We start from the raw sequence: 20,347 nt of genomic DNA on the forward strand, positions 1-20,347 counted from the left end.
GCACCCAGGAGTGCCCAGGAAGATGGTGGAGGCCCACGGATCCTCGGCCTCTGTCTCCCACGTGCCCCCTTGCCCTTCTCCAAAGAGCTGAAGGCCCATGAGCTGAGCTTTTTGTCCGGCTGAATGTTGGGATGAGGGAATTAAGTTGGACTCTCTGTGAGAACACGGAACTTTGTTTAGATTCTTACTCTGGGAGTTCAACTAAGACGGCCCTGGTTTCATCCTTCACGTAGAAGAATTTTTCTCACCAAGCCAACGTCTCTGAATTGTACAGGATTTCCTCCTACCTCTTTTTTTCCCAAGGTAATTTAAAAGCCTTCACTTCCTTCCCAGAGGGGAGAGTGAAGCACTGTCTCCCTTCCTAAGGAAAAATACAAGGGAGGGAGGATCGCTCTGGTGAGGCTCGCCTATCAGGAGCTGGTTGGAGATTAACTCAGTCTAGCACTACCTCCCAACTGTGCCTTGGATGGACACCTAGGCTACACCTTATTCATGAAACGAAGTATTTTCCACTCGTGTGAGTCTCTTGGTTTTTTTACTTGCAAAACGAACTTCTGATCACTATTTGAAATGAAGTGACTCTGTGATTCAGAAAGTGACATTTTGCTGGAATTAGAAATTTTCTCTTCATGTACGTGGCCACAAACAAGTATATGCTTGTATCATTGCGACAAGTATTACTTGGTCCAGAGTCACAAGAATATGTCCTTTTCAAGATATATGATGCAGGGTTTCATTTCTGACAAAACCCTAAGGTCTCTTCTCCAATTTCTAGGGATTTCTCAATTCTGTGGTTTCTTGAATCTGGACTGCAATAAAATTTTGGATCGTATATCTGTATAGTTATTTCAGCCTTGCAAATAAGTATCCACATTTATATATCTATATCTAGATAGAGATATGTGTATATACATATATACATACAAACACACTACATATATATATATATATATATATATATATATATATATAACATAACATACATATGCATGAGTATATGCATTGTCAATATTCAAATTCTGGATTTTCCTTAATATTAAAGAAATCCAAGAATGCTCTGCCATTGCTTCCTAGAAAGTTTCTGGAACACCTTGCCTGGACTATCCTTCCCTTTCTATGCATGACTTTCCACTATCATTAGTGTAAGCTCAGGGAATATAAATTCATTTATTACCAGCCAAAGAAAAAACACAATTAGGAAAGTTAAAAATGTATAATTCATTCCAAAAATAAAAGAGGAATGACCTTCGGTGATTTTCTGCTTTGCATTATATGCCCTACTGTTTCCCCTCCATTAGAGTGGATAATTGGGAGTTAACCAGACTCACGTACATTCTAACAGCCTTCTTTCCCAGTATGGATAGAATATGGATGGAATCTATAATCTGAATATTAATGCTTTTTTAAATGAAATAGTCACCCAGGTATTTAATTGTTATTTACATAAAGTGAGTGATTATTTGCAAAGCTGAATTACTAGATGTATTCTAAAGGAATGGGAACAATTTCTTGTTGGTTTACAGTGCCTGGTATTTCTAAAGCTACAAATCCACAATCTCCCCCACCCTTGCCCTTCCCCCCGCCACACGTGTGCAAAAACATGAATGCTTCTAATATTTACATCTACTGTTGGATAGTGTTGCTGGCTCAGAATGGCTGCTACTTTGCACCCTCCAGGTGTCTGCATGTCAGTGGTAGATGAGTGATCCCTATGTATGCAGCTTGTAAAGCTCTTTGGTCTCCTGAATGAAAGGATATTATATTATAGATAATATAAGGTGTTGTTATCATTATATCACAACACTGCAGATCACAGCACCAAGAGAAGTGAAGGAGGTAACATGGACATCTAAACACACACACACACACACACACACACACACACACACACACACACACACAAATAACAATTTTCTCCCTCTCCTCCATGTCCCCCTCCTAGAACTAAGGAGGGAGGATGCCCTGGAAGAAGAACTAGGCTCTAGAAGCTGGTTGGTCCTCAACCAATCGACAAATGCCCTTCAGTTTGTCAGACTCAGATGGTCCCCCACAAGGTCCAAACCCTGTCCTGGTCTACTGTGGCACTTGACCTTTCTTGTGCTTAATGATTCTTATCCAGCTGTTTAAGTAACTGCCTCTCTCTGCCTTCCCATCCTGCCCAGTTTGCTGGCACTGAAGGAGGAGGAAACATGCCTTCCTTAAGGAGCTCAGCCAGGGAAGGAGAGAGATAAAAGGCTGAAGTTGCTACACAATTTAAAAGCAAACAGGAGGGAAAACAGAACTTTTCTTACAAGGCCAAGTAAAACATCAGTGAAGGCAAGACTGAAATGGGTCGGCCTGCGAAAGGGGCCAATGAAACAACTCAGACATTGGGCAGAAAACCCACTGCAGAGAGAGGGGAGTCGGGGAGGAAGGAGCACATTTTGGCAGCTCGTGGGTTCTCCGTGGCAGAAATAAGAACTTGTACACACGGGGGTGGGCAGGAGAGGGTGGGGGGGAAGAGCATCCAGCCTTAATAAACTAATCTCGGCTAATGTAATGTTTATCGAGTTTGTTGGCTAATGATACCATGTGTGTCATTATCATCATCAAAACCCAATCTATGTTTTAAAAAGTTACAGATGATTAACACAACATCAAGTTGTTGCAAACAACTACTTAAAATCCACACATAGACACAGACGCATAGACACACACACACACACACACACACACACACAGAACCAGGAGGTCCCCATATTCTGTAGAATGAGGGAGGCTGCAGCTGTAGGCCGACAGCTTTCATATCCTCATTTGAATAATGTGTCCTGAATCTGTCACTTTATTCATTCTCCTTATGCTCAGTGTACTCTACATCAACAACAAATTAAGTTGTAAATAAGAGACAATCATCACTTTTGTTTTTAAGCAGCTACTGCAGAGAGAATTTCAATGTACGCTCCTTTCGACAGGGGGAAAAAGAGGTGCTAGTGTTTGCTTTCCTAAGCACAAATATGGGGAAACCAACAGAAACAAAAACAGAAACAGTTTACTGTGGCTGAGGGGAGGAAAATAAAATTCTCTAAAGCACATCCCTCCAGGACCAACTGAAATTTCTTCCAAGGAGTTAAGACATATAAAGACAGAGGTTGAGTTTCCCAGACTAGAATGAAAATCTGTGCACCCAGTCCTTTGGTTTTAACACACAAGGAGCCTCCTCTTTGCTTGGCAAAGCCTTAGACCAAAGGACGAATGCATTAAATCAATTACAACGTAGGTGTATTCACCAACCAACTCCACACTCATCTCCATCAACTTCCAAGAGTTCAAATCACTACCTCATGCACAGAAATTGAAAACATTAATAATGAAGTATGTCCTTACCTTTACATCAGAGAAGTAGGTTTTCAGCATGTTGGAGCTGGGATAACGGGTGTAAAAGAACATGAGCTTTGCTTTTTTCAAGTGATTGGGTGACAATCCTTCCTGCATGTAGGATGCAATTGGTTAAGGAAACAATTTCTTGAAACACAAGCACCTACCATCCCTCCCTCCCCCCCCACCCACCCCAGGAACCTGGAGGCCCACCCAGCAGCCATAGGAATTCTGGAAGATAAATGGCGCTGGCCATGGAATCCATCACTAACTTGCTGCTGCCTGCTCAGAATGACCACTGCCGGTCAGAAATTGCCAAATATAATGGTGAAGATGCACAATTTAGTTGTGGAATCCTGGAGACTTCGTGGTGAGGATGGCAAAACGTTCCCCCTGTTTGAGGTCCTTACGCTATCCATACGTTCACTTGTTGCTAAGGAGACAAATGCACCCAACAGGTACTGCACAACCCTTATCATGAGTTTTTTCCTTCTTCACAATTACAGTTCTGTTTGTTCTCTCTGCTCTCTGCAGGTGACATCCAATTATTATACTAATGTACATGAAAATATAAAATGCATTATTTTGAACACCGTTAGGCAAGCTTCACATTTTACCTTTCAGCGCTAATATAATGGAACATCTTGACTCACTTTCTTCCTGTCTTATTATTATATCCTTTTAATTGTTTCCTTTTCAATAGCAGCTAAGACTTGGGAGGGGTAGTTTGGGCAGCAAGAGAACAGGGAGGGGGTGTCGCTTTTGTTAGAGCAACGATCCAAAACCAAATACAATTTGCCTCTCCTGGATTTACAGTTAACTCCTTTGAGAGTGGCGCAGTGGTTGGAGCTAACAAATCAATAACTGTGGGCTAGCAGATCAATAAATGGCCACTTACCCAAAATAAGAAGGTCTATTTATCTGGAAACATCATTACCTTTTAGATCTGTAAACAGCAGCAACTAAAACAGTTCCCAAGAGAATGTGAGGCTAACCATAACAATCCAGGCTTCCTGATTCTCCCCCCGATTCTTGGCACTGCTCAGCAGACTCGGAGCTGGGATGGCTCTGGTCACATCTGTGCCGCAGCCTGGCCCTGCCATTTCCTCAGCAAATTAATGGCTTTATAATTTATCAGAAATGAAGATGCACGTGGAGAAAATCAATGTGGTCCCCCACAAGGTCAATTAAGGGTCCTTCCTAGAAGCTTCTCTAAGGATTTTCTCTTAAAAGAGAGTCTGGGGAAAAAATAAGGGAAAAAAAGAAAAGAAAATATGCACGTGTGGGTGTGCACGCACACACACACGCACACATAAGCAAACACACACACTTGGCTAACAAACCCAACAAAAATTTCACACCGTATGAAGCAAGGTCAAATAAACACAGATATTTACGAAAGGTGAACATTTCTAAATTACCATCATCAAGTACAGCATGACCAATCTTAGGAACAGAGGGAAAGCAGAAAGTTCCTAGAGAAGCATAATCGAATTAATATTGATAAGTTCTTGACTGCTTATAACAGGGGGTTTAACCAAATATTCTGCTGAGAATTTGATCAATTAGCATTCCCATTAATATCACGCAATTTGAAAAAGATCACCTTAGTTTGTAAATTGAAAAGTTAAATATTGAGCCTTTTGTTTTCACTGAAAATAAACACTGAAGAAAGAAATTTTGATGTTTTATCTGTAAGCCAAAGCAGTTTAACTGAACTTGTGTTTTTGTTTGAGATCCTTAATGATTACAAAGACGATAATTTATGACTGACATACTTCTTGTGCCAAGGAAAGGGCTGAAAGGCCCTCCAGTAACCTCCATTAGACTGAGAGAGGGGACTAAAGGAGCCCGGCACACTTCAGGACCATCTGTCCAAATGGATAAGTGAAATAATAGTTGCAAGCTGTCTCCTATTGCCTCGTGATAAGAGTTTTAGGCAAGTCCAAACTTTGACAAACATCCTCAGATCTGGGTTCTAATCTGTTCTTTCAGAAGGCTACATCCAAACAACCTAGTACAATTAATTATTAGCAGGGAAAAGTTCCAAACCTTTTCAAATTTGGTCTCATACAAAACGAACTGTTTTGCTGTGGTTCTCAGATAGTTATTGAGCCACCAAAACTTCCTGAAGCTTTCAGTGTCTTTAAATTATGCTAAGATGTTTTCGTCTTTTTTTATTTAAAAAAACACAGCAAAGTATCCATCATATTTTGGTTGGGATTTAGAGGCTTTTTATTTCATGAAAAAAATCATCCTAATTTGAATTTCTCAAGTACGTTTTTTTGCTTTAAAATGCTTCCTGTTGGAAATACTTGGAATCAATCAGTGGAAATGAAACACAGAATACATCTTTATTTCTTGCTCATCGTGTAATTAAGATAAAATTCCCATAAAATACATGTTTCTAATAAACTATTAAAAATAGCTAATGAAAGATTTAAAAGCCAACAGTTAGATAATCCTTTTTTTTTCTCTTCAAAATAAATCTGAACTGACCAATTGGTTAATTTCCCTTTTAAGTGCTTGTGCTGAAAAGCAACTGTTCTTCCAAGAAAGCACTAGCTGTTTCCAGGATACTTACACACGCACAATGACTCATGATGGAATAGATTCAGTAAACATACAGCTGTACTGAACACGAGCTAAGCTCCATTCAAGGCCAGGAAAGAAAATGAGCACAAATAAATATTAAGGAGGTAAAGGGGGGTGGGTTGAGGGGGGATGGAACGCAAACAAGATCTGTCCCGGCAGCTCATGTGGCTTTGCCTCAATTCTCTTAGCCATAGCTTTGTGAAGACAGATGACATTCAATTCTATGTATAATGCAAAATAGACAATAACTGCTGAAACTTGAGACAGCTGCCAGGTGTAAAAAAAAAAAAAAAAAGAAAAAGAAAACAGAAAGGAAAGGAAAAGAAAAAGAAAAAAAAGATGATAAATCCATAAATTAATGAAAGACATCTGCTCGGGAATATAAAAGATAAGAGAAGTAGGGTACTGCAGCTGAACCTAAAATGGTGTTCAAACAACCTGAGAATTTAAGTGTTGTCTGTTTACCAAGCACAATATAACTTCACCTAAACAGCAGCCGCGGGAGAAGCAGCAGAGGCAGCAAAAAGGCAAATGGGAGAATAATAGGTTGTGAAGGCTGCAGGAAGAAAATTCTTTTTTCCCAACTGAACCCTGAATTGTGGCTAGAGGTTTTACATGCTGCAGTTCCAACCAAATGGATCAGGACCACTTTCTTACAATTTCTAAAGCGCTTTGAAACCCGGAGAATTTCAGCTTGCTCCTTAGGCTCTGATTTGCTATGTTTCTAGTTTTCCCCCCTTAGAATCCTTAAAAGGGGAGAAAAGATCTAAACTCTCACATTTAATAAAAGGGATAGAGCAAGTTGTTGCTCCACAAAGAAGTTTAACATAATCGGTGGGATGTGTAGTTTATGGATATATATTTTTTAAATTTACTTAGTCCAGAATTGGGGGGGAGGGGGATGGGGAATCCAGAGTCTTCCAATCTTTAATATACATGTTTCCCTACAGCTAATACACTTAACAGAACTCCCATGGCCCCACACCACTTCCAAACATGTAAAAGATCAACTTCTATGGATTAATTCCCATTTTAGAAATTCATTTTTAATTCAGGTTTTCTAGATGGATTTTAGTTTCAAATCATTAAATCATTTTCCTTTTTGAACTTCACGTGTTTTTTAACCTTCTCCCTAAAAGTCGAACAGGGAAAGCTGACTGTCACGGAGAAGAGGTTCAGTTTCCTCCCTTGCATGTCTCAAGTGCTTAGAACACCGCTCTTGTGCTTTAACTGGGGGCATGCAAATGTTTGAGGCCCGAACGAGGCTATTTTTCTTGAGATGCAAAGAGGATGAATGACAAGGAACATCAGGAGGGAAAACAATTGGCTGGCTGTTTCTTTTGGAATTTGAATAAAATTCAATATTTGATTAAATAGATTCATTTGCAAAGATACTGAACACAGTTTTTATATCCAAGACCTGACCTTTTGGTGCAGGTGCACTGACATTCAGTTTACCATGCACACACATTCGCTAGTTCCTTTCTATTAGAAGGGATAACAAGGTAGTGTGCTCTATTATGTAGAACATATATGCCTAATGTGCTGGACTCAGAATGGATTTATCCGATAAGTTGGTGTTCTTAATAGTTCTTATCTTGGCTACTTTGTTCAGGGAAACAGATGATGTCTTTTGCGGTGGGAAAGAATTGTTCCTTAAGAATTCAATTATTCATTACAGTTTGGAAAGACACGGACTAAAAATCAAAATAATAATGACAATCATGAAGGTACCATTTCATCCCATTTCTCCTCATTTCTATTGATCTTTTCTAAGAGTAACTGCATAACAGGTTCACATGTGGCCTTGTCTACCTAAACTGAAGTAAGATGACTTGCTGTGGTTCCCAGAGATTTCTTTAAACTAAAAGCTTGAGAATTTTGCCTAGACACCATCAGGTAAGTCAAGGGCAGAACTCATCGCCGTACAAGGATGGAGACAGGAGAAAAGCAGACCCAGCCTCTCAGCAAACACTCACATCCTCACTGGCTTCAGAACTGTGTGAACTCTAGAAAAGGATGCTTGCCTATCTTCTTCCTGAGAAATAATAGAGCAAAGAGATAAACGGCTAAAAGGGCGAGATCACAGAAGGGAAAAGAGAAAGAAACAGAGGCTGGAAGGCCAGCATATGGGAAATGTAATCATTCATTGCAGCAAGAGGCCAAAATTATTTAGCTACACAAAATAAACAGCTCCAGGTGTAAGCAACTAACATTTCATATGAATACAGGCGTTTCCAAACCGTCGCTGTTGAGCAGAATCTTCTATGGTAAGAGAGAGGTGGAGTTATTCCTCTGAAGAAGAAGCCACTAAATTTTCTTAAAGTCTTTGACATGTATAGAAAGAAAAGGAAGTTCTTTCTATTCAAATCCTCAAAATTCCTCAGGGGATTTAGAGAGGGTGAGACAGGGAGCATAGCCAACACTTAGAGCAATCTAAAGATTTTTTTCTTAGAAGACCCAACTTATTTAAAAAAAAAAAAAGCACAGGCATAATTATCTGGATACGGTGACAAGTCTAAAAAAAAAAAAAACAACAACAACAAACAAAAAAAACCAGAAACTGGAATCTTGAGTTAAAGAGTTTAGTATGGCCTTACAAGACTTTGAAACCTGGCTTCAAATATTCAACCAAATGGGCACGTCCCTTTCCTGTGTGTGTGTGTGCGCACACACGCGCACAAGTGAGAGAAACAACCCACCATCACTACAACTGGCTTCAAAATGAAGTAAGGGATCTCTGAGGAGCAATGGGGCCTAGCCCTGGACATGAGCCTGGTGTGAACCCCAGAAGATGCTCTCCTGCAGAGGGTAAAAAAAAAACCATTCAAGGTCTGTGTCTATGTACTTTGCCTTTCTCATCACCAACAGCTATATTCCAATTTGACCAATGTTTATTGCCTGCTTATGATGTGTAAGGCATGGTGCCTGGCACAGCTTTGATTCATGACTGGTGGATTAAACTTTAGATCTCTGAAAGTTAGAAGTTAAATCATTAACCAAACCAAGACTCGATTTCTATTTACATCTTAAGTCCTCAAATCTTTCTCTCAAGACATTATTCTCTTCTTCCTCTCTATGGAAAGAGACTCTGTGCTTAACTACCCAAGTGTGTCTCATACTTGTGGCTCACATTCACCTTATCAGAAATCTTCTCTGTTATCCTGAGCTGGCTGGAAGGATGACCTTCATATCAAGGAAAACACATTTCCACCATAGCTGGGACTTTGCACTTACATGGCAGCCTCTGGAGTAGGGTTAGATATGAAAATGTCAATCTCTAGTCATCAAGACGATTGCTCAAAACCCTCAATTTAGCAACAGCCAATTTAATTGCTAAATTTTACATCCATCTGGCAATTTATATAAAAGAAATATGTCTCTAGTTGCCCCCCAGTGCTACTATTCTACTCCCCCAAAACATCAACAACCACAAGATTTTTAAAAATTTACTGAAAGGACCAATTTACAGAGAAAAAAATCGTGAGTTAAAAATAGCTAGAGTTCAGGACAGGTCTAATAAAAAAACATAACTGGCATCTCTACATAAAAGTCAGGTTCAAAATATAAAAGAGACATAAAAAGAGGCATTTTTAAAGTCGAATACGGCTGAGTTTTATATTTAATTGTGCTCTCTCGCTTTCCAAAATAATTTGCTTTGTGTATGTTAGGACAAAAGATTTCTGTGTATGGCTGAACAGAGGTTAATCATGCATAGAGGCAGCTGCACCAGACCCAAAGAACAGACCTTGGGTGAACGGGAGAGAGATGGATACCGTCTGAATAAATCAGTACCTGTATATTTCCTTTAAAACAAACAAAAAACCACACCCCACTTAAAGAATAAGGAGAGACTCTAACTCCCTGTCCACAACCATCTTTCTCCCACTGCAGCCTCCCATCAGTAGACTGTCCCTCATAAGACTTAATCAGGCCTTCTTTAAACAGACCAGGGACCTTATAGATAACTAAAGGGAGAATTCTTCTTATGGAGTCTTAGGGATCTGAAAACTGATTTTTCTCTCTTTACTCTGCTATGAAACTTACTACATTAAAATAAAATCTGATAAAATTCAATATTACAATGAGATCTTTTTTTTTTTTTCCACCTCTAAATCTACTCTTGGGGGTAAAAAAAAGGATAAGAAGATAATACGGGAAGAAATAGCAGAAAAAACACTGCTGCAAAAGCACAAATTAAATACTACCACTTTGGGGCAATTAACAACTTGTGAAAGTTACAAAAATGTTCGTTTCCTGTGAAGCTTTTGTGCAACCAGAAGTGCCACACGCGTGTTGATAAAAGCCTAGTACTCTGAAGAAGAGGAAAGACTGCATTCTTAAGAAGATAGTAATCTACATCATTCTAAATAATGTGTAAACCTGACCTTCTGGGAAGCCTTTTTGGTTTGGGCTTGTTTGCCTTGGGGGCAAATGAAAGGATATTGCACTTCCCGAATAAGGTGAGATTTCGGACATGTCTTGAAGATCACCACACTCGGATTTGATGAGAGACAAGGAGAGCCCTTCTGCAGTGCTGGGTGGATGTGCTGGTGAACAAGGATGGTGGCTCAGGTGGTGGGATGACATCTTGGTCCTCAGACTCGTGGTCTCCCTAGTTAAGTCTAAGGATTCAGGAGAGGCTCTGTCTTTTCCCGAGAAGGAGCCGGAGGGAGCACCTAATGGACTCTGAAACGGGTAGGCCATCAAGGGGAGGGGAAAGGGGTGGCGGAAGGTGGACGTGGTAAAGCCTGCGGTGGCCGACAGAGGCGACTGGTGCAGGGGCTGGTGGTGACCGCCGGCTGGGGGGCCGGAGGCAGACTGGTCAGATGAGTTTTTGCGGACCACCAGGGGCAGTGCTTCTGTCTGGTCTGTGGAACTGGGCATCTGCACATTGCCAAAGGTGTCCAGGGGGTTCGGAATGATGACATCGCCAAAGCACTGCAGGCGCTGGTTGGCGGTGTGGAAATTGTGGTTCTCCCCGTTGACTGCAAATCTGGCCTGGGGGATCTGGAGCGGCGGAAAGACCTGAGGAACCTGGCGAGAGGGTTTGGCCGAGAAGACTTTGACCACAGTGTCCACAACTTGCGACATGGCAGTGTTCAGTTCCTGTTTCAAGGTCTCGGCCAAATGTTTGCCTTCGGGTTGTAAGGAGTTTGGCCCGTGGTCTCTTTCTTTGTTGTTGCCTTCTCGCTTCGGCTTGTTTTCGGCCATTTCCTGCTCCCGGATCAGGGCCCGGGCTCGGTCGATGAACTGCCCGGGGTCCAGCTCGCACATCTCATTGTCTGACCTCCCCACGGAGTCCTGGGCCCTGGCATCCAGGATCTCCGAGCGCATGCTGTCTTCAGACAGGTTACCATCTTCATCATTTTCAGAATCAGTGCTGTCATAGATCTGGTAGAACTTTTCCTGCAGCTGGCGCAGCTGTTTCTGCATGTCCTCCAGCTGCTGTTTCAGCTGTCGGCGCTCCTCTCGCTTCTGTTCTTTGCGGGCTGAAACCAGCTGCTGGAAACTCTGTTGCTGCTGCTGGGGCAGCTTCTGCTTGCGTTTGTTTTCTCGGTAACTTTCTCGGGGACTCACAGACTGCGGGGCCATATCTCTTTCATTTTCATTGCCCCGTAATGCCACACTGGGGGAATGGCTCATACCCCGGATTATATTCTCAACCCGGGCGCGCTTTGCTCTCAGGTGCTCATCACATAAGCGATCCATATCAAACTGGCTCATAGTAGGCCTGCCAAAAGGGGAAAGACACTCTGGGGGGCTGTCTCTTGAAGAGTTGCTGCATATATCCTCCTGATGTACTTCGGAGCCTGTACTAGAGAGACCGCTGGCTTGGAAACTGGGCTCCGTGCCACCATTTTTGTTCATGTTATTTTTCAACAGCTGGGAAATTATGGTTGCTCCTGGAAAAGGCATCATGGCATCTTCATATGAGTTCGCCCTCTTCAGCAGCTTGCGGAGTACATTTGACTTTTCCCCATCTGCATGCTGCACCACTGAATACTCAACATCCTGCTCGGAACCTTGGGGATTCATGGCACTAAAAAACGTTGCTCTTGCCTTAGCAAAAAATGCAGATGCTGTCCCTACCGTCCTTTTCACTCCAATGTCAACTCTTCTCCTCTTGGTTTGCCGGCTTAAGAGGGCTGTGCTGTCATGGTCAGGCATCACTGGACAGTTATTGTGCCATCTTCAAAAGCTCGTCAGCTGGGCACAGCTCAAGAATCCTGGGACCCTGGCCAACAGAACAAAAGGACTGATGAATCATTTTCTTTAAATTTCTCCAAATTTCCTGACCTCAATCCTGAATCAAATGCAAAATGCATAGGCTCTGGGATTTATGGCACATTACAATTATTGCAATTTATTATGCACTCTGCTTGAAATGAAACATTTTTAAATATTTCTGCTCCACTGGTTTAAGATGGATTAAGATTAAAAAAAAAAAAAAGCAAAAACTGCTTAAGCACCAGTAATATGATTCTCTTTCACAAATGCCTAAAATGATACTGTTTATCTTCAGAAGAAACAGTAGATTATAAGAACACAGCCTCTGACAACCAATTGATTAAATTTTGGGCATTGAGATTCATATTACAAAAGAAGATAAAAGTGGTCTACACTTAAGAAATAAGGTTAAATTTTGAGGATGCGTGAAATTTGGATGAAAAATTCCATTTCTGCAATAAAATTATTGTGGCTTTAACGCTATTAAGGGAAAAAGTGACCCTAAAAATGCAAATATTTCACACACACCCTTTATTACTGAATTTTAAAACATTTTTGTCATATGTGAAATAGGGAGGAGAACACTCCCATCAGCATCTTTCCAACAAAAATGGCCAATTTAGCATGGAAATAAGTGCACAAATACTCGTTCTACAGGTCTGCTTATTTAGCACAGATATGTGCTTTTCATTACTAAAATCACATTTGAAGACGGTATCTGTTGCTGGATTTTAAGGTAAGCATGAGAATATTTATAAATTTTCATGATGTCGTTTTGATGACTTCAATTATTATAAAGTTGGACTCAGTGCAGAAGAAGGACATTGTCACATTTTAGAAATCAATATGTGGAACAATAAATTGAGTTAGGCAAGGATAAATCTTCAGTGCTAGTTTTTTTTCTATAATCTGTCAAAATAAGACTTCAAATGCCTAAAGAAGCTCTTTAACATACACCATTTGTGAATCTTATTTCTTGTGCCAAATTAAAGGATGAGAAAAACACAGGGGGAAAAAAAAGACTGAAGGAAGATATATAAAGAAGAAAGAAAATAACATCAATTATATATGTGAGAAAGGGAAATACCGTCTCTGCATATGAACTTCCATTGTTTCTTGGGAACACAATATAAAAAGGCACTTGCATCTTACAAAAGGCACTTGACATTTTTTGTGACGTTAACCAGTGATGCTAACCCCAAATTTTGTATAAACGTTAAGATGTCGCATCTTTTTGCTTACAATGAACGTTTTATGAAGAAAATGAAAATATTTTTTTCACACAGGGTTTATCTAATATTAAACTTCACGTTTGCTTAACAGAGCACATCTTCACAATAACAGGGTCTATTGCCAAAGGCAGCGTGCAGAGTGTTTGGAACAGCTCCCATCTCTTTCGGTTCACCTGTAAAAACATCTACGTGCTCCCTAGGACTGCATCTGTGGCTAGTTTTAAAGAATGACTATCCATGCAAATAGGCATAATTTCAGCATGAAATAACCTGTAAAAATCAAGAAAATGCTCAATGCTTAGATGGCAATGTGTATTTTTTCAAGCGACAAAGATTTCATCATGTAGCCCTTGTTCTCAGTTTTTATATGAAGATAAAACATTTAAATATAGGCTGTATCAGAGTGTCAAGAAAGCAACATGATGCTTTTTTGTATGTTTTTTTGTATGCTTGAGGCTAAAATACTTTTTTGTGTGCCTCGGGATAAAATTTCCTGAACTTGGAATGGAAACAGATCTTGATAACTTCAATATATAGGGTTCAAAATTGAATTCAAGATGATTGTGACGCCTCACACATTAATAAATGAAATTGGTTTCAGGAATACAAAAATGCAATGGCAAATATTTCACTAACATGTTAGATCTGATAAATCAGGTGCAGCTGTCAGGTGAGAGAAAGAAAAAAGGGGAGATGGAGACAAACAAGAAAAAAGATGAATTATTTTAAAGCTCAGAAAGACTTGCATATTGAGGTGGGATGTCTTTGCGAGGAGGACTTTGTGTGTGTAGATCAGCTTTTCAAAGACAGAGTTTATTGCCATTCTTTAAAAAATTTACCTCTTGTCTTTTTGGGTGCAAATCATTTTCTCTTTAATATCACCTGAAAAGCACACAGATCACCAATCAAAATGTTGAACAAACTTTCTGCAGTATTTTCTTCCCCTGTTCCTCTTAACATCCAGTCTGGGTTTTCCCCCTACCCATCCTTGTTACAGGAAGAGCATCTCTGCAACAGAGGCTCAGAAACAACATGCTGCTGTAAGAGATGAGCACAAGGTCATCCCCAGCCATCCTTCCCTTCCCAGCTGCCATTTACCTCTGCGTCAACTGCACTTCCTCTCATCTAGCCTAGGTATCAACAGCTGCATCCCTACCTCATGCCTGAGCCAAGGGGAAGGCTGTGCTCTTCCTAAGGTGGAAAGAAATCATATTCTCATCTTCAGTGGAGAATACATGTTAATTAGACATGCTTGTTGGGTCTTTTAAGAAGAAAATATCCTGTAACTTCTTTCAAATTCACCAAACGAAACTGATTTTTGCAATTTTCTCTCAACTGGTCAGCATTCTTGGATTAAATAATGATTTGTTTCTGTTTGGGGCTAAGTAAATTTAAATACTTTTAGGTCTTATTGTAAAATGTACAGCTGAGACATAACAATCAGGACAAAACACATGAGAAAACTAGGAAAAATTATATAATCCAGCAAGACAAGGCATTATATTAGTAGGCGTGAATAAATAGATCTCTACGTATAGCTTTGACCTAAACTCAGAAATAAAGGTATAGTAGTCATACACATTGGGATTATAACCCATGAAGGCTATAGGCAAGATTAAATAATTATAACTGGTTGACTGTAGTACTTTATTAGCATCATGTTTCACAAACCAGATATATATATATATATATATATATATATATATATATATATATATATATATATATATATATATATATATATGAATATTTTACCACATAAGAAAATGCATTGTTAAATGACTATAATGTAAATTAAATCACTTGAAAACACTTTCAAAGGTGCTTCCATGATTTCCCAATTCAGAACTTAGAGAATGCTATGGAATTAATTTATCACTGATATCATCCTGTCCATTAAGATTTTTAAAAATTCCTTTATTTCTCAATATATGTACTAAGCCATATGTTTCAACTACAATTATTACTGATTCTTATTATATTTTAATTTTTATATTAATTTTGAGTTTAACCCAGCAATATGAACCTTTTGATCAGCACTGGTGAACATCAATATCAGCAAGTATGCAGAAAAATACTGACGTAGCATTTGAACCCAAATGTATTATCGATTGGATACACATATTCTATTCCTGTAAACTCCTCTGTAATTAATTTGAAAATCTACATAGAATATTTTTGTTATTAAATATTGTGTTGTACCACTTGGCATCTAACTACATAAACACTTTAATAATTCCTATACGAAGGGTATCTTAACATTAGCAGATTCCTCCCAGAAAAAGATAAGAACGTTCAACTATGATCAAGTCAGATTTTAACTACTCCAAAAGATTCTTCATTAAAATCTGAATTATCTGAAGAACGTCAGATAATTTAACATGGAGAATCCTAGGGAAGCTGATGACAACGTTAGTAGAAAAGAATTTTCAGGGAAGCATTTCAAAGGAACACTGCAGTGTGAAGTAGAAAGTGCTGAAGTGTTCTGCTTTAATAAAGAAGTTATTTGGGGAAGGGGATGCAACTTTTATGCCTCGATCTGGAGTCCAGATTCTAGACAAAGAAGTGATCACTATGATTATTACTCAAATAGTTCAGTCAAATCTTTCATGAGAAGGGGAAGGGTAAGGTTGGCATGGTTTCCTGCTTGGATTATTTAGACTATCTGTTGATAAAATGATTTGAAGAAATTGCTCAAGCCTACACTTTACTTCTTTTAGAAAACAACCTTTGAGTGGGCCTCTGATCTACTTGGGTCAAGCCGCTTGTGAAACTGCAAGTGGAATAACACTAACAAAGAACCTTGTAAATCCATCTGGAAATCAGTAATTCAAGGGGGAAAATCAGATGATTTGATTTAGGTACTCGCCCACCCCTGCCCCTTACCAAGCTGTCCCCTTCACTGCATTTAAGAGTTCATTTCTGCTAATTAGCAACTTTTCCTTTGGAGATGTTTCTGCTCACTATCAGGCTAAGAAAGCCTTTGATGTTTACTGTGAAGAACCCACCTGACATTAGTTAATACTTAAATTAACTAACATTGTATTGTCAAAATCTTATATCAGGTTTAAATTTTCCTATGATAATAGAGATCTCAAATCAGAACCATTCTATCTTAAATTCCTCCATTCTATCAAAAATTTCATACATTTTTCACCTGCAAGATGAATACAGAATATTTTCTGAGACATACCTAAAATATTAAAAAGTAATAAGTCACCAAATTAGTGAATAAAAGAGAGTGAGAAATAACTTCAAGAAGAAACACTTACATTTATTTTTTTTCTCAAGAGAATTGAAATACTCTAAATGTCCTTTGAAGCTTTGGAATACACCAGGCAATAAGGCTTTAGAAATTCCTTATGTATATGTCCTTTCCAATTTATACAGATACTTAATTAGAACCCAGTAATAATATATCATGCACAATCCATCTTCATATTATAAAATCAGTAACGTTTTATAATCTTTTGTTAATCTTGAACCTAAATATTCCTTATATTTACAGTTGCAAATGCAAAACAATGCCTCTAAGAAATTCATGAAAAAAGGCCTATTTCACTTTGAACAAATAAAGAGTACGCCTGGCAGCTAGGTTATGTTTTAAGATTGTAAGTGCTACTTATAGAGGAAAGGTGCAAGGGAATGAATAAAGTGAGAACAAAGATGCATGTTAGGTATGCATGACTTTTTCCCCACAAGGTCTTGGTGATTAACCTAAATAGAATTCTGCACAATGGACATATAAAAATATCAATAAGTGCCAAGCACAGATAACCCTTATTAAAAATAAAGCAAATGACATATCCATAGATGACATTTTAGTTATGAAAGAACTTCAAAAGCATCCAAAGAAAGTATTAGGAAGAACTTGGATGTTTAAGTCAAAAGAATAAAATGACCCATACTATCTCATTTTCATGAAACAAGGATGATCACCCAAGCCACCAAACCAACCAACAAAAACCATTCACCATCTAATCTATTTCTATGCAACTCAAGAAGTAGCCTGTTTAAAGAAAAAAAATTAAAAGGTCAGATTTTGAGAATCCATATACAGTACTTACACTGAATTCTCAATAGCTTCCCTCACACATGAAGCCACAGTCCTTACTTTCATCTGTTTTACTATTGCAGAAACAGGTCCATGTTGTAGCACATGGACAGGTTAACCAAATTACTCCCCTTTTTCCTCTTCACCACCCACAGCCCATTTCATTGTGAAAATGCTCAGAAGTTCTTGCAAGAAACTTCAGAGAACTGACTGCCTACATCTTGCATCAAATAGAAAAGCACAGTTACCTCTCACATACTTGAGATTTTCCTTCTCCATCAAAGTAATAACTAGGACATCTGGCACATGTCTGGTACAATGACAGGCTCATTCTACTTTATGAGAGTATTTAACATACGACCTGAAAGAGTTTATGCACATACCTATTCCTTCTGGGCAGGGAGAAAGCACGCTAAAGAAGATAAGCTTTAAAAACAGTAACACTTTCAAACTGACTTTGGTATTCTTGGCAGTTACACACACCACCCATGGATGTCCAAAACACACACACACACACACACACACACACACACAAGACGCTCTCACTACTCCCCCCGAATGGCCCCAAAGACCTGGGAAATAGGCGTAAACCAGAGGGAAGCGAAGGGAAAGTCAATCTCCCTCCACCTGCTGCCTGAAGTGGGGGTACTTTCAGCTGCCTGGCAGACAGGAGCCCGAGACACAGCCTCAGCAGCAGCCTGCCAACATCCTTAAGAAAAATAAACAAACACATACCAACTTGTCCTCCACCCCCAACCAAAGAACTCACATGGCAGGGCTCAAAACATAACAACAGCGCAGTTCCCATGAGCCTGGACAATCCTATTAACCAAGGCAACCATAAACCCATAAACCTCCGCAACCCTGGAGCACACCCTGAGGTCTGGAACTGTACAGACACACACAGACACAGAGGAAATTTGCACCTGTCTTTCTTGACATAACACACCTGTCAGGCCCTGCCCATGGCGCAGCTCTCGGCTAATAGACCTTTGTCTACCTAATCCAGGAAAGGACATTATTATAATTTTTTTTTTTTGTAAAGCAGGTTATAGATGGGAGAGAAGGGGTGGGGGGGGGAGAACAAGAGAAGAGACTTCTAGCCTTGACTTTGAGAGCAGGCCACCCTGTGCTTGCACTGTTATTATAAGCTCAAGGAGACAACACAGACCTTCTGGGAAAAATAAAAACAAGCAGGTGAGTTCCCAGCCTTCCCCCAGGCGGAGTGGGTTCTGGATTGCCAAGAACAGAAGTTTCACACTCCAGCCTGCCTCCTTGGGCTATTTAAGACTGTCGCTCAACCCCTCCTCCCAGGTCTTCTGTCGGCCAGCCTGGAGGACTCTCAACTTCCGAAAAAAAGCTGAGAAGTGGCGGGAGACCTGTGAGTCTCTCTCCAAAGCTACTCCCCCTTTACCTCCCTCCCGCCCCCCGCCCCCCTCACCTCGCCCCTCCAATCCATACCCTCCACCTACGTTCAGTTTTAGCAGGAGAAGTAAGTGGCGGGCACAGCAGAAGAACCAACAATTTGCCAACCTGGGCTTTGGGTAATGTCTCCCCCCAGCTTGCCCCCCGTCGTCCCCCTCCTTGCCGGTTCAGGCAAGATAGCAGCTCTTCTCGCCCCCTCACTATTCTCCCCAGTAACAATCACTCTCACCTCTTCACTCCTCCCTCTCCAGTCCTCCGGAGTGGGGCAAAATTGCAGGTACCACCCAGACGAACCAAGATCAGATCGAAGCAGCCCAACCACGTCGACTGCCAGCGGTGACTGCGAGCACATCCGCTGCCCGAGAACATCCTCTACCCCCACCCGGACCTCGATCCTTCCATCCTCCCGCCGCGCTTGGGCCCCAGTCCTCCCACCACAGGACCCCTGAGGCTCCCGGTGCCACCTTACCCTACTCAACTTGACCTAGCCCTGGGTCCTGGGAGCACAGGGGAGGGGCGCCGTGCTCGTTTCCCAGGACCATCTCTCCATTGCTCCAACCCTGATTTCAACATTTCGGCTTCGACAGCGTTTTGAGAGGAAAGTAACAGAGCGCCCCCCGCCCCCCCGCACTCCCTTCCTCCCTACTCCCAGGCCCTCTGCTGGGGTTAAAAAGGAGAAGTGAAAGGTATGCAAATGACAAGCAAATTGGAAGATCCTGGAAGAAAGGCAGCTATAATAAACTAGACAAAGAGCAAGGACGTGGGGACTAGCCCAGGAGTTTTCACCGGGGGAGACGGGAAGGATGAGGCTGGGAGGAGAGCAGGGATCCAGACGAACAAAAAGCGACCCGGTCCCCCTCGCGGTCCTCTCTCCTGGGAAGAGAGGGCAAGAGAAAGAAGGAAAAGAAGGAAAAGCCTCCTCCCCCTCCAGAAACAGTACACAAAAGGTGACAAGATCAGCGACAAGTCCAGCACTATCAGCCTCCCCCCCCTCGCCAACACCACCCTCCAGCCACCAGCAGGAAAGAGAAAGAAAGAAAAGCCAAGCGGATCACTTACTCGTAGGAACTGGGAGAGGCGGAGCGCTGAGTTCCACTGAGGCTTCTGCTTAGAAACTGTTTAGACACTATTTTATTATGATTCATTTAAAGAACACCATTTTCTCCTGGGGAGGGTGGAAAGATGTTTACACGAGTATGAGTAATGGGAGTCTCTTTTCTTTTCTTCTCATTCAAGAACAAGCCGGTACAAGTGATTCTGGAAAAGGGGAGGGGACTCGCGAGGGGGAGAAGATACTTACTCGGTGCAGAGAGCAGTGGGACCGAGCCTTTTTTGCAGGCGGAGAGAGGAAAACACGCGCGCGCACACGCACGGTGAGATCTTGCGGGTGATGAATATGATAATTGGACAAGGGACGGTGAGTCCGTGCGGGAGCGCGCGAGCGGGCCGACGGGGA

At 40.9% G+C, this 20,347-nt stretch overlaps 2 protein-coding genes across 22 annotated transcripts in view; one reads left to right on the forward strand and one right to left on the reverse strand.

The window, feature by feature from the left end:
* The window catches only part of PROX1 (prospero homeobox 1), a 49,592-nt gene extending 29,313 nt beyond the window's left edge, over nucleotides 1-20,279 (reverse strand). Inside the window, exons 1-5 of one of the 7 annotated variants that reach the window (XM_081225085.1) lie at nucleotides 20,192-20,279; nucleotides 19,951-20,056; nucleotides 14,252-14,294; nucleotides 10,390-12,187; nucleotides 3,364-3,465 (exon numbers count right to left, since the gene is read on the reverse strand). In XM_081225085.1, coding sequence (XP_081081211.1) covers nucleotides 3,364-3,465; nucleotides 10,390-12,120 — 1,833 coding nt within the window. In that variant the 5' untranslated portion in view covers nucleotides 12,121-12,187; nucleotides 14,252-14,294; nucleotides 19,951-20,056; nucleotides 20,192-20,279. Of the gene's footprint in view, nucleotides 1-3,363; nucleotides 3,466-3,561; nucleotides 12,188-14,251; nucleotides 14,295-19,120; nucleotides 19,931-19,950; nucleotides 20,057-20,191 lie in introns of those variants that run through there. The other 6 variants (XM_081225079.1, XM_081225082.1, XM_081225083.1 and 3 more) reach the window with 6 other exon arrangements.
* Nucleotides 20,197-20,347, forward strand: part of LOC308612554 (uncharacterized protein) — a 164,087-nt gene continuing 163,936 nt past the window's right edge. For 13 of the 15 annotated variants that reach the window (XR_014015116.1, XR_014015117.1, XR_014015118.1 and 10 more), the window contains exon 1: nucleotides 20,247-20,308. Coding sequence is in view for 1 of the 15 variants with exons in the window: in XM_081225095.1 (XP_081081221.1) it covers nucleotides 20,282-20,308 (27 nt within the window). In the remaining 14 variants the exon portion in view is untranslated. Of the gene's footprint in view, nucleotides 20,309-20,347 lie in introns of all 15 variants that reach the window. The other 2 variants (XM_081225092.1, XM_081225095.1) reach the window with 2 other exon arrangements.

This window comes from Mesoplodon bidens, assembly GCF_964165515.1.
Source record: "Mesoplodon bidens genome assembly, chromosome: 2".
Classification (NCBI taxonomy): Eukaryota; Metazoa; Chordata; class Mammalia; order Artiodactyla; family Ziphiidae; genus Mesoplodon; species Mesoplodon bidens.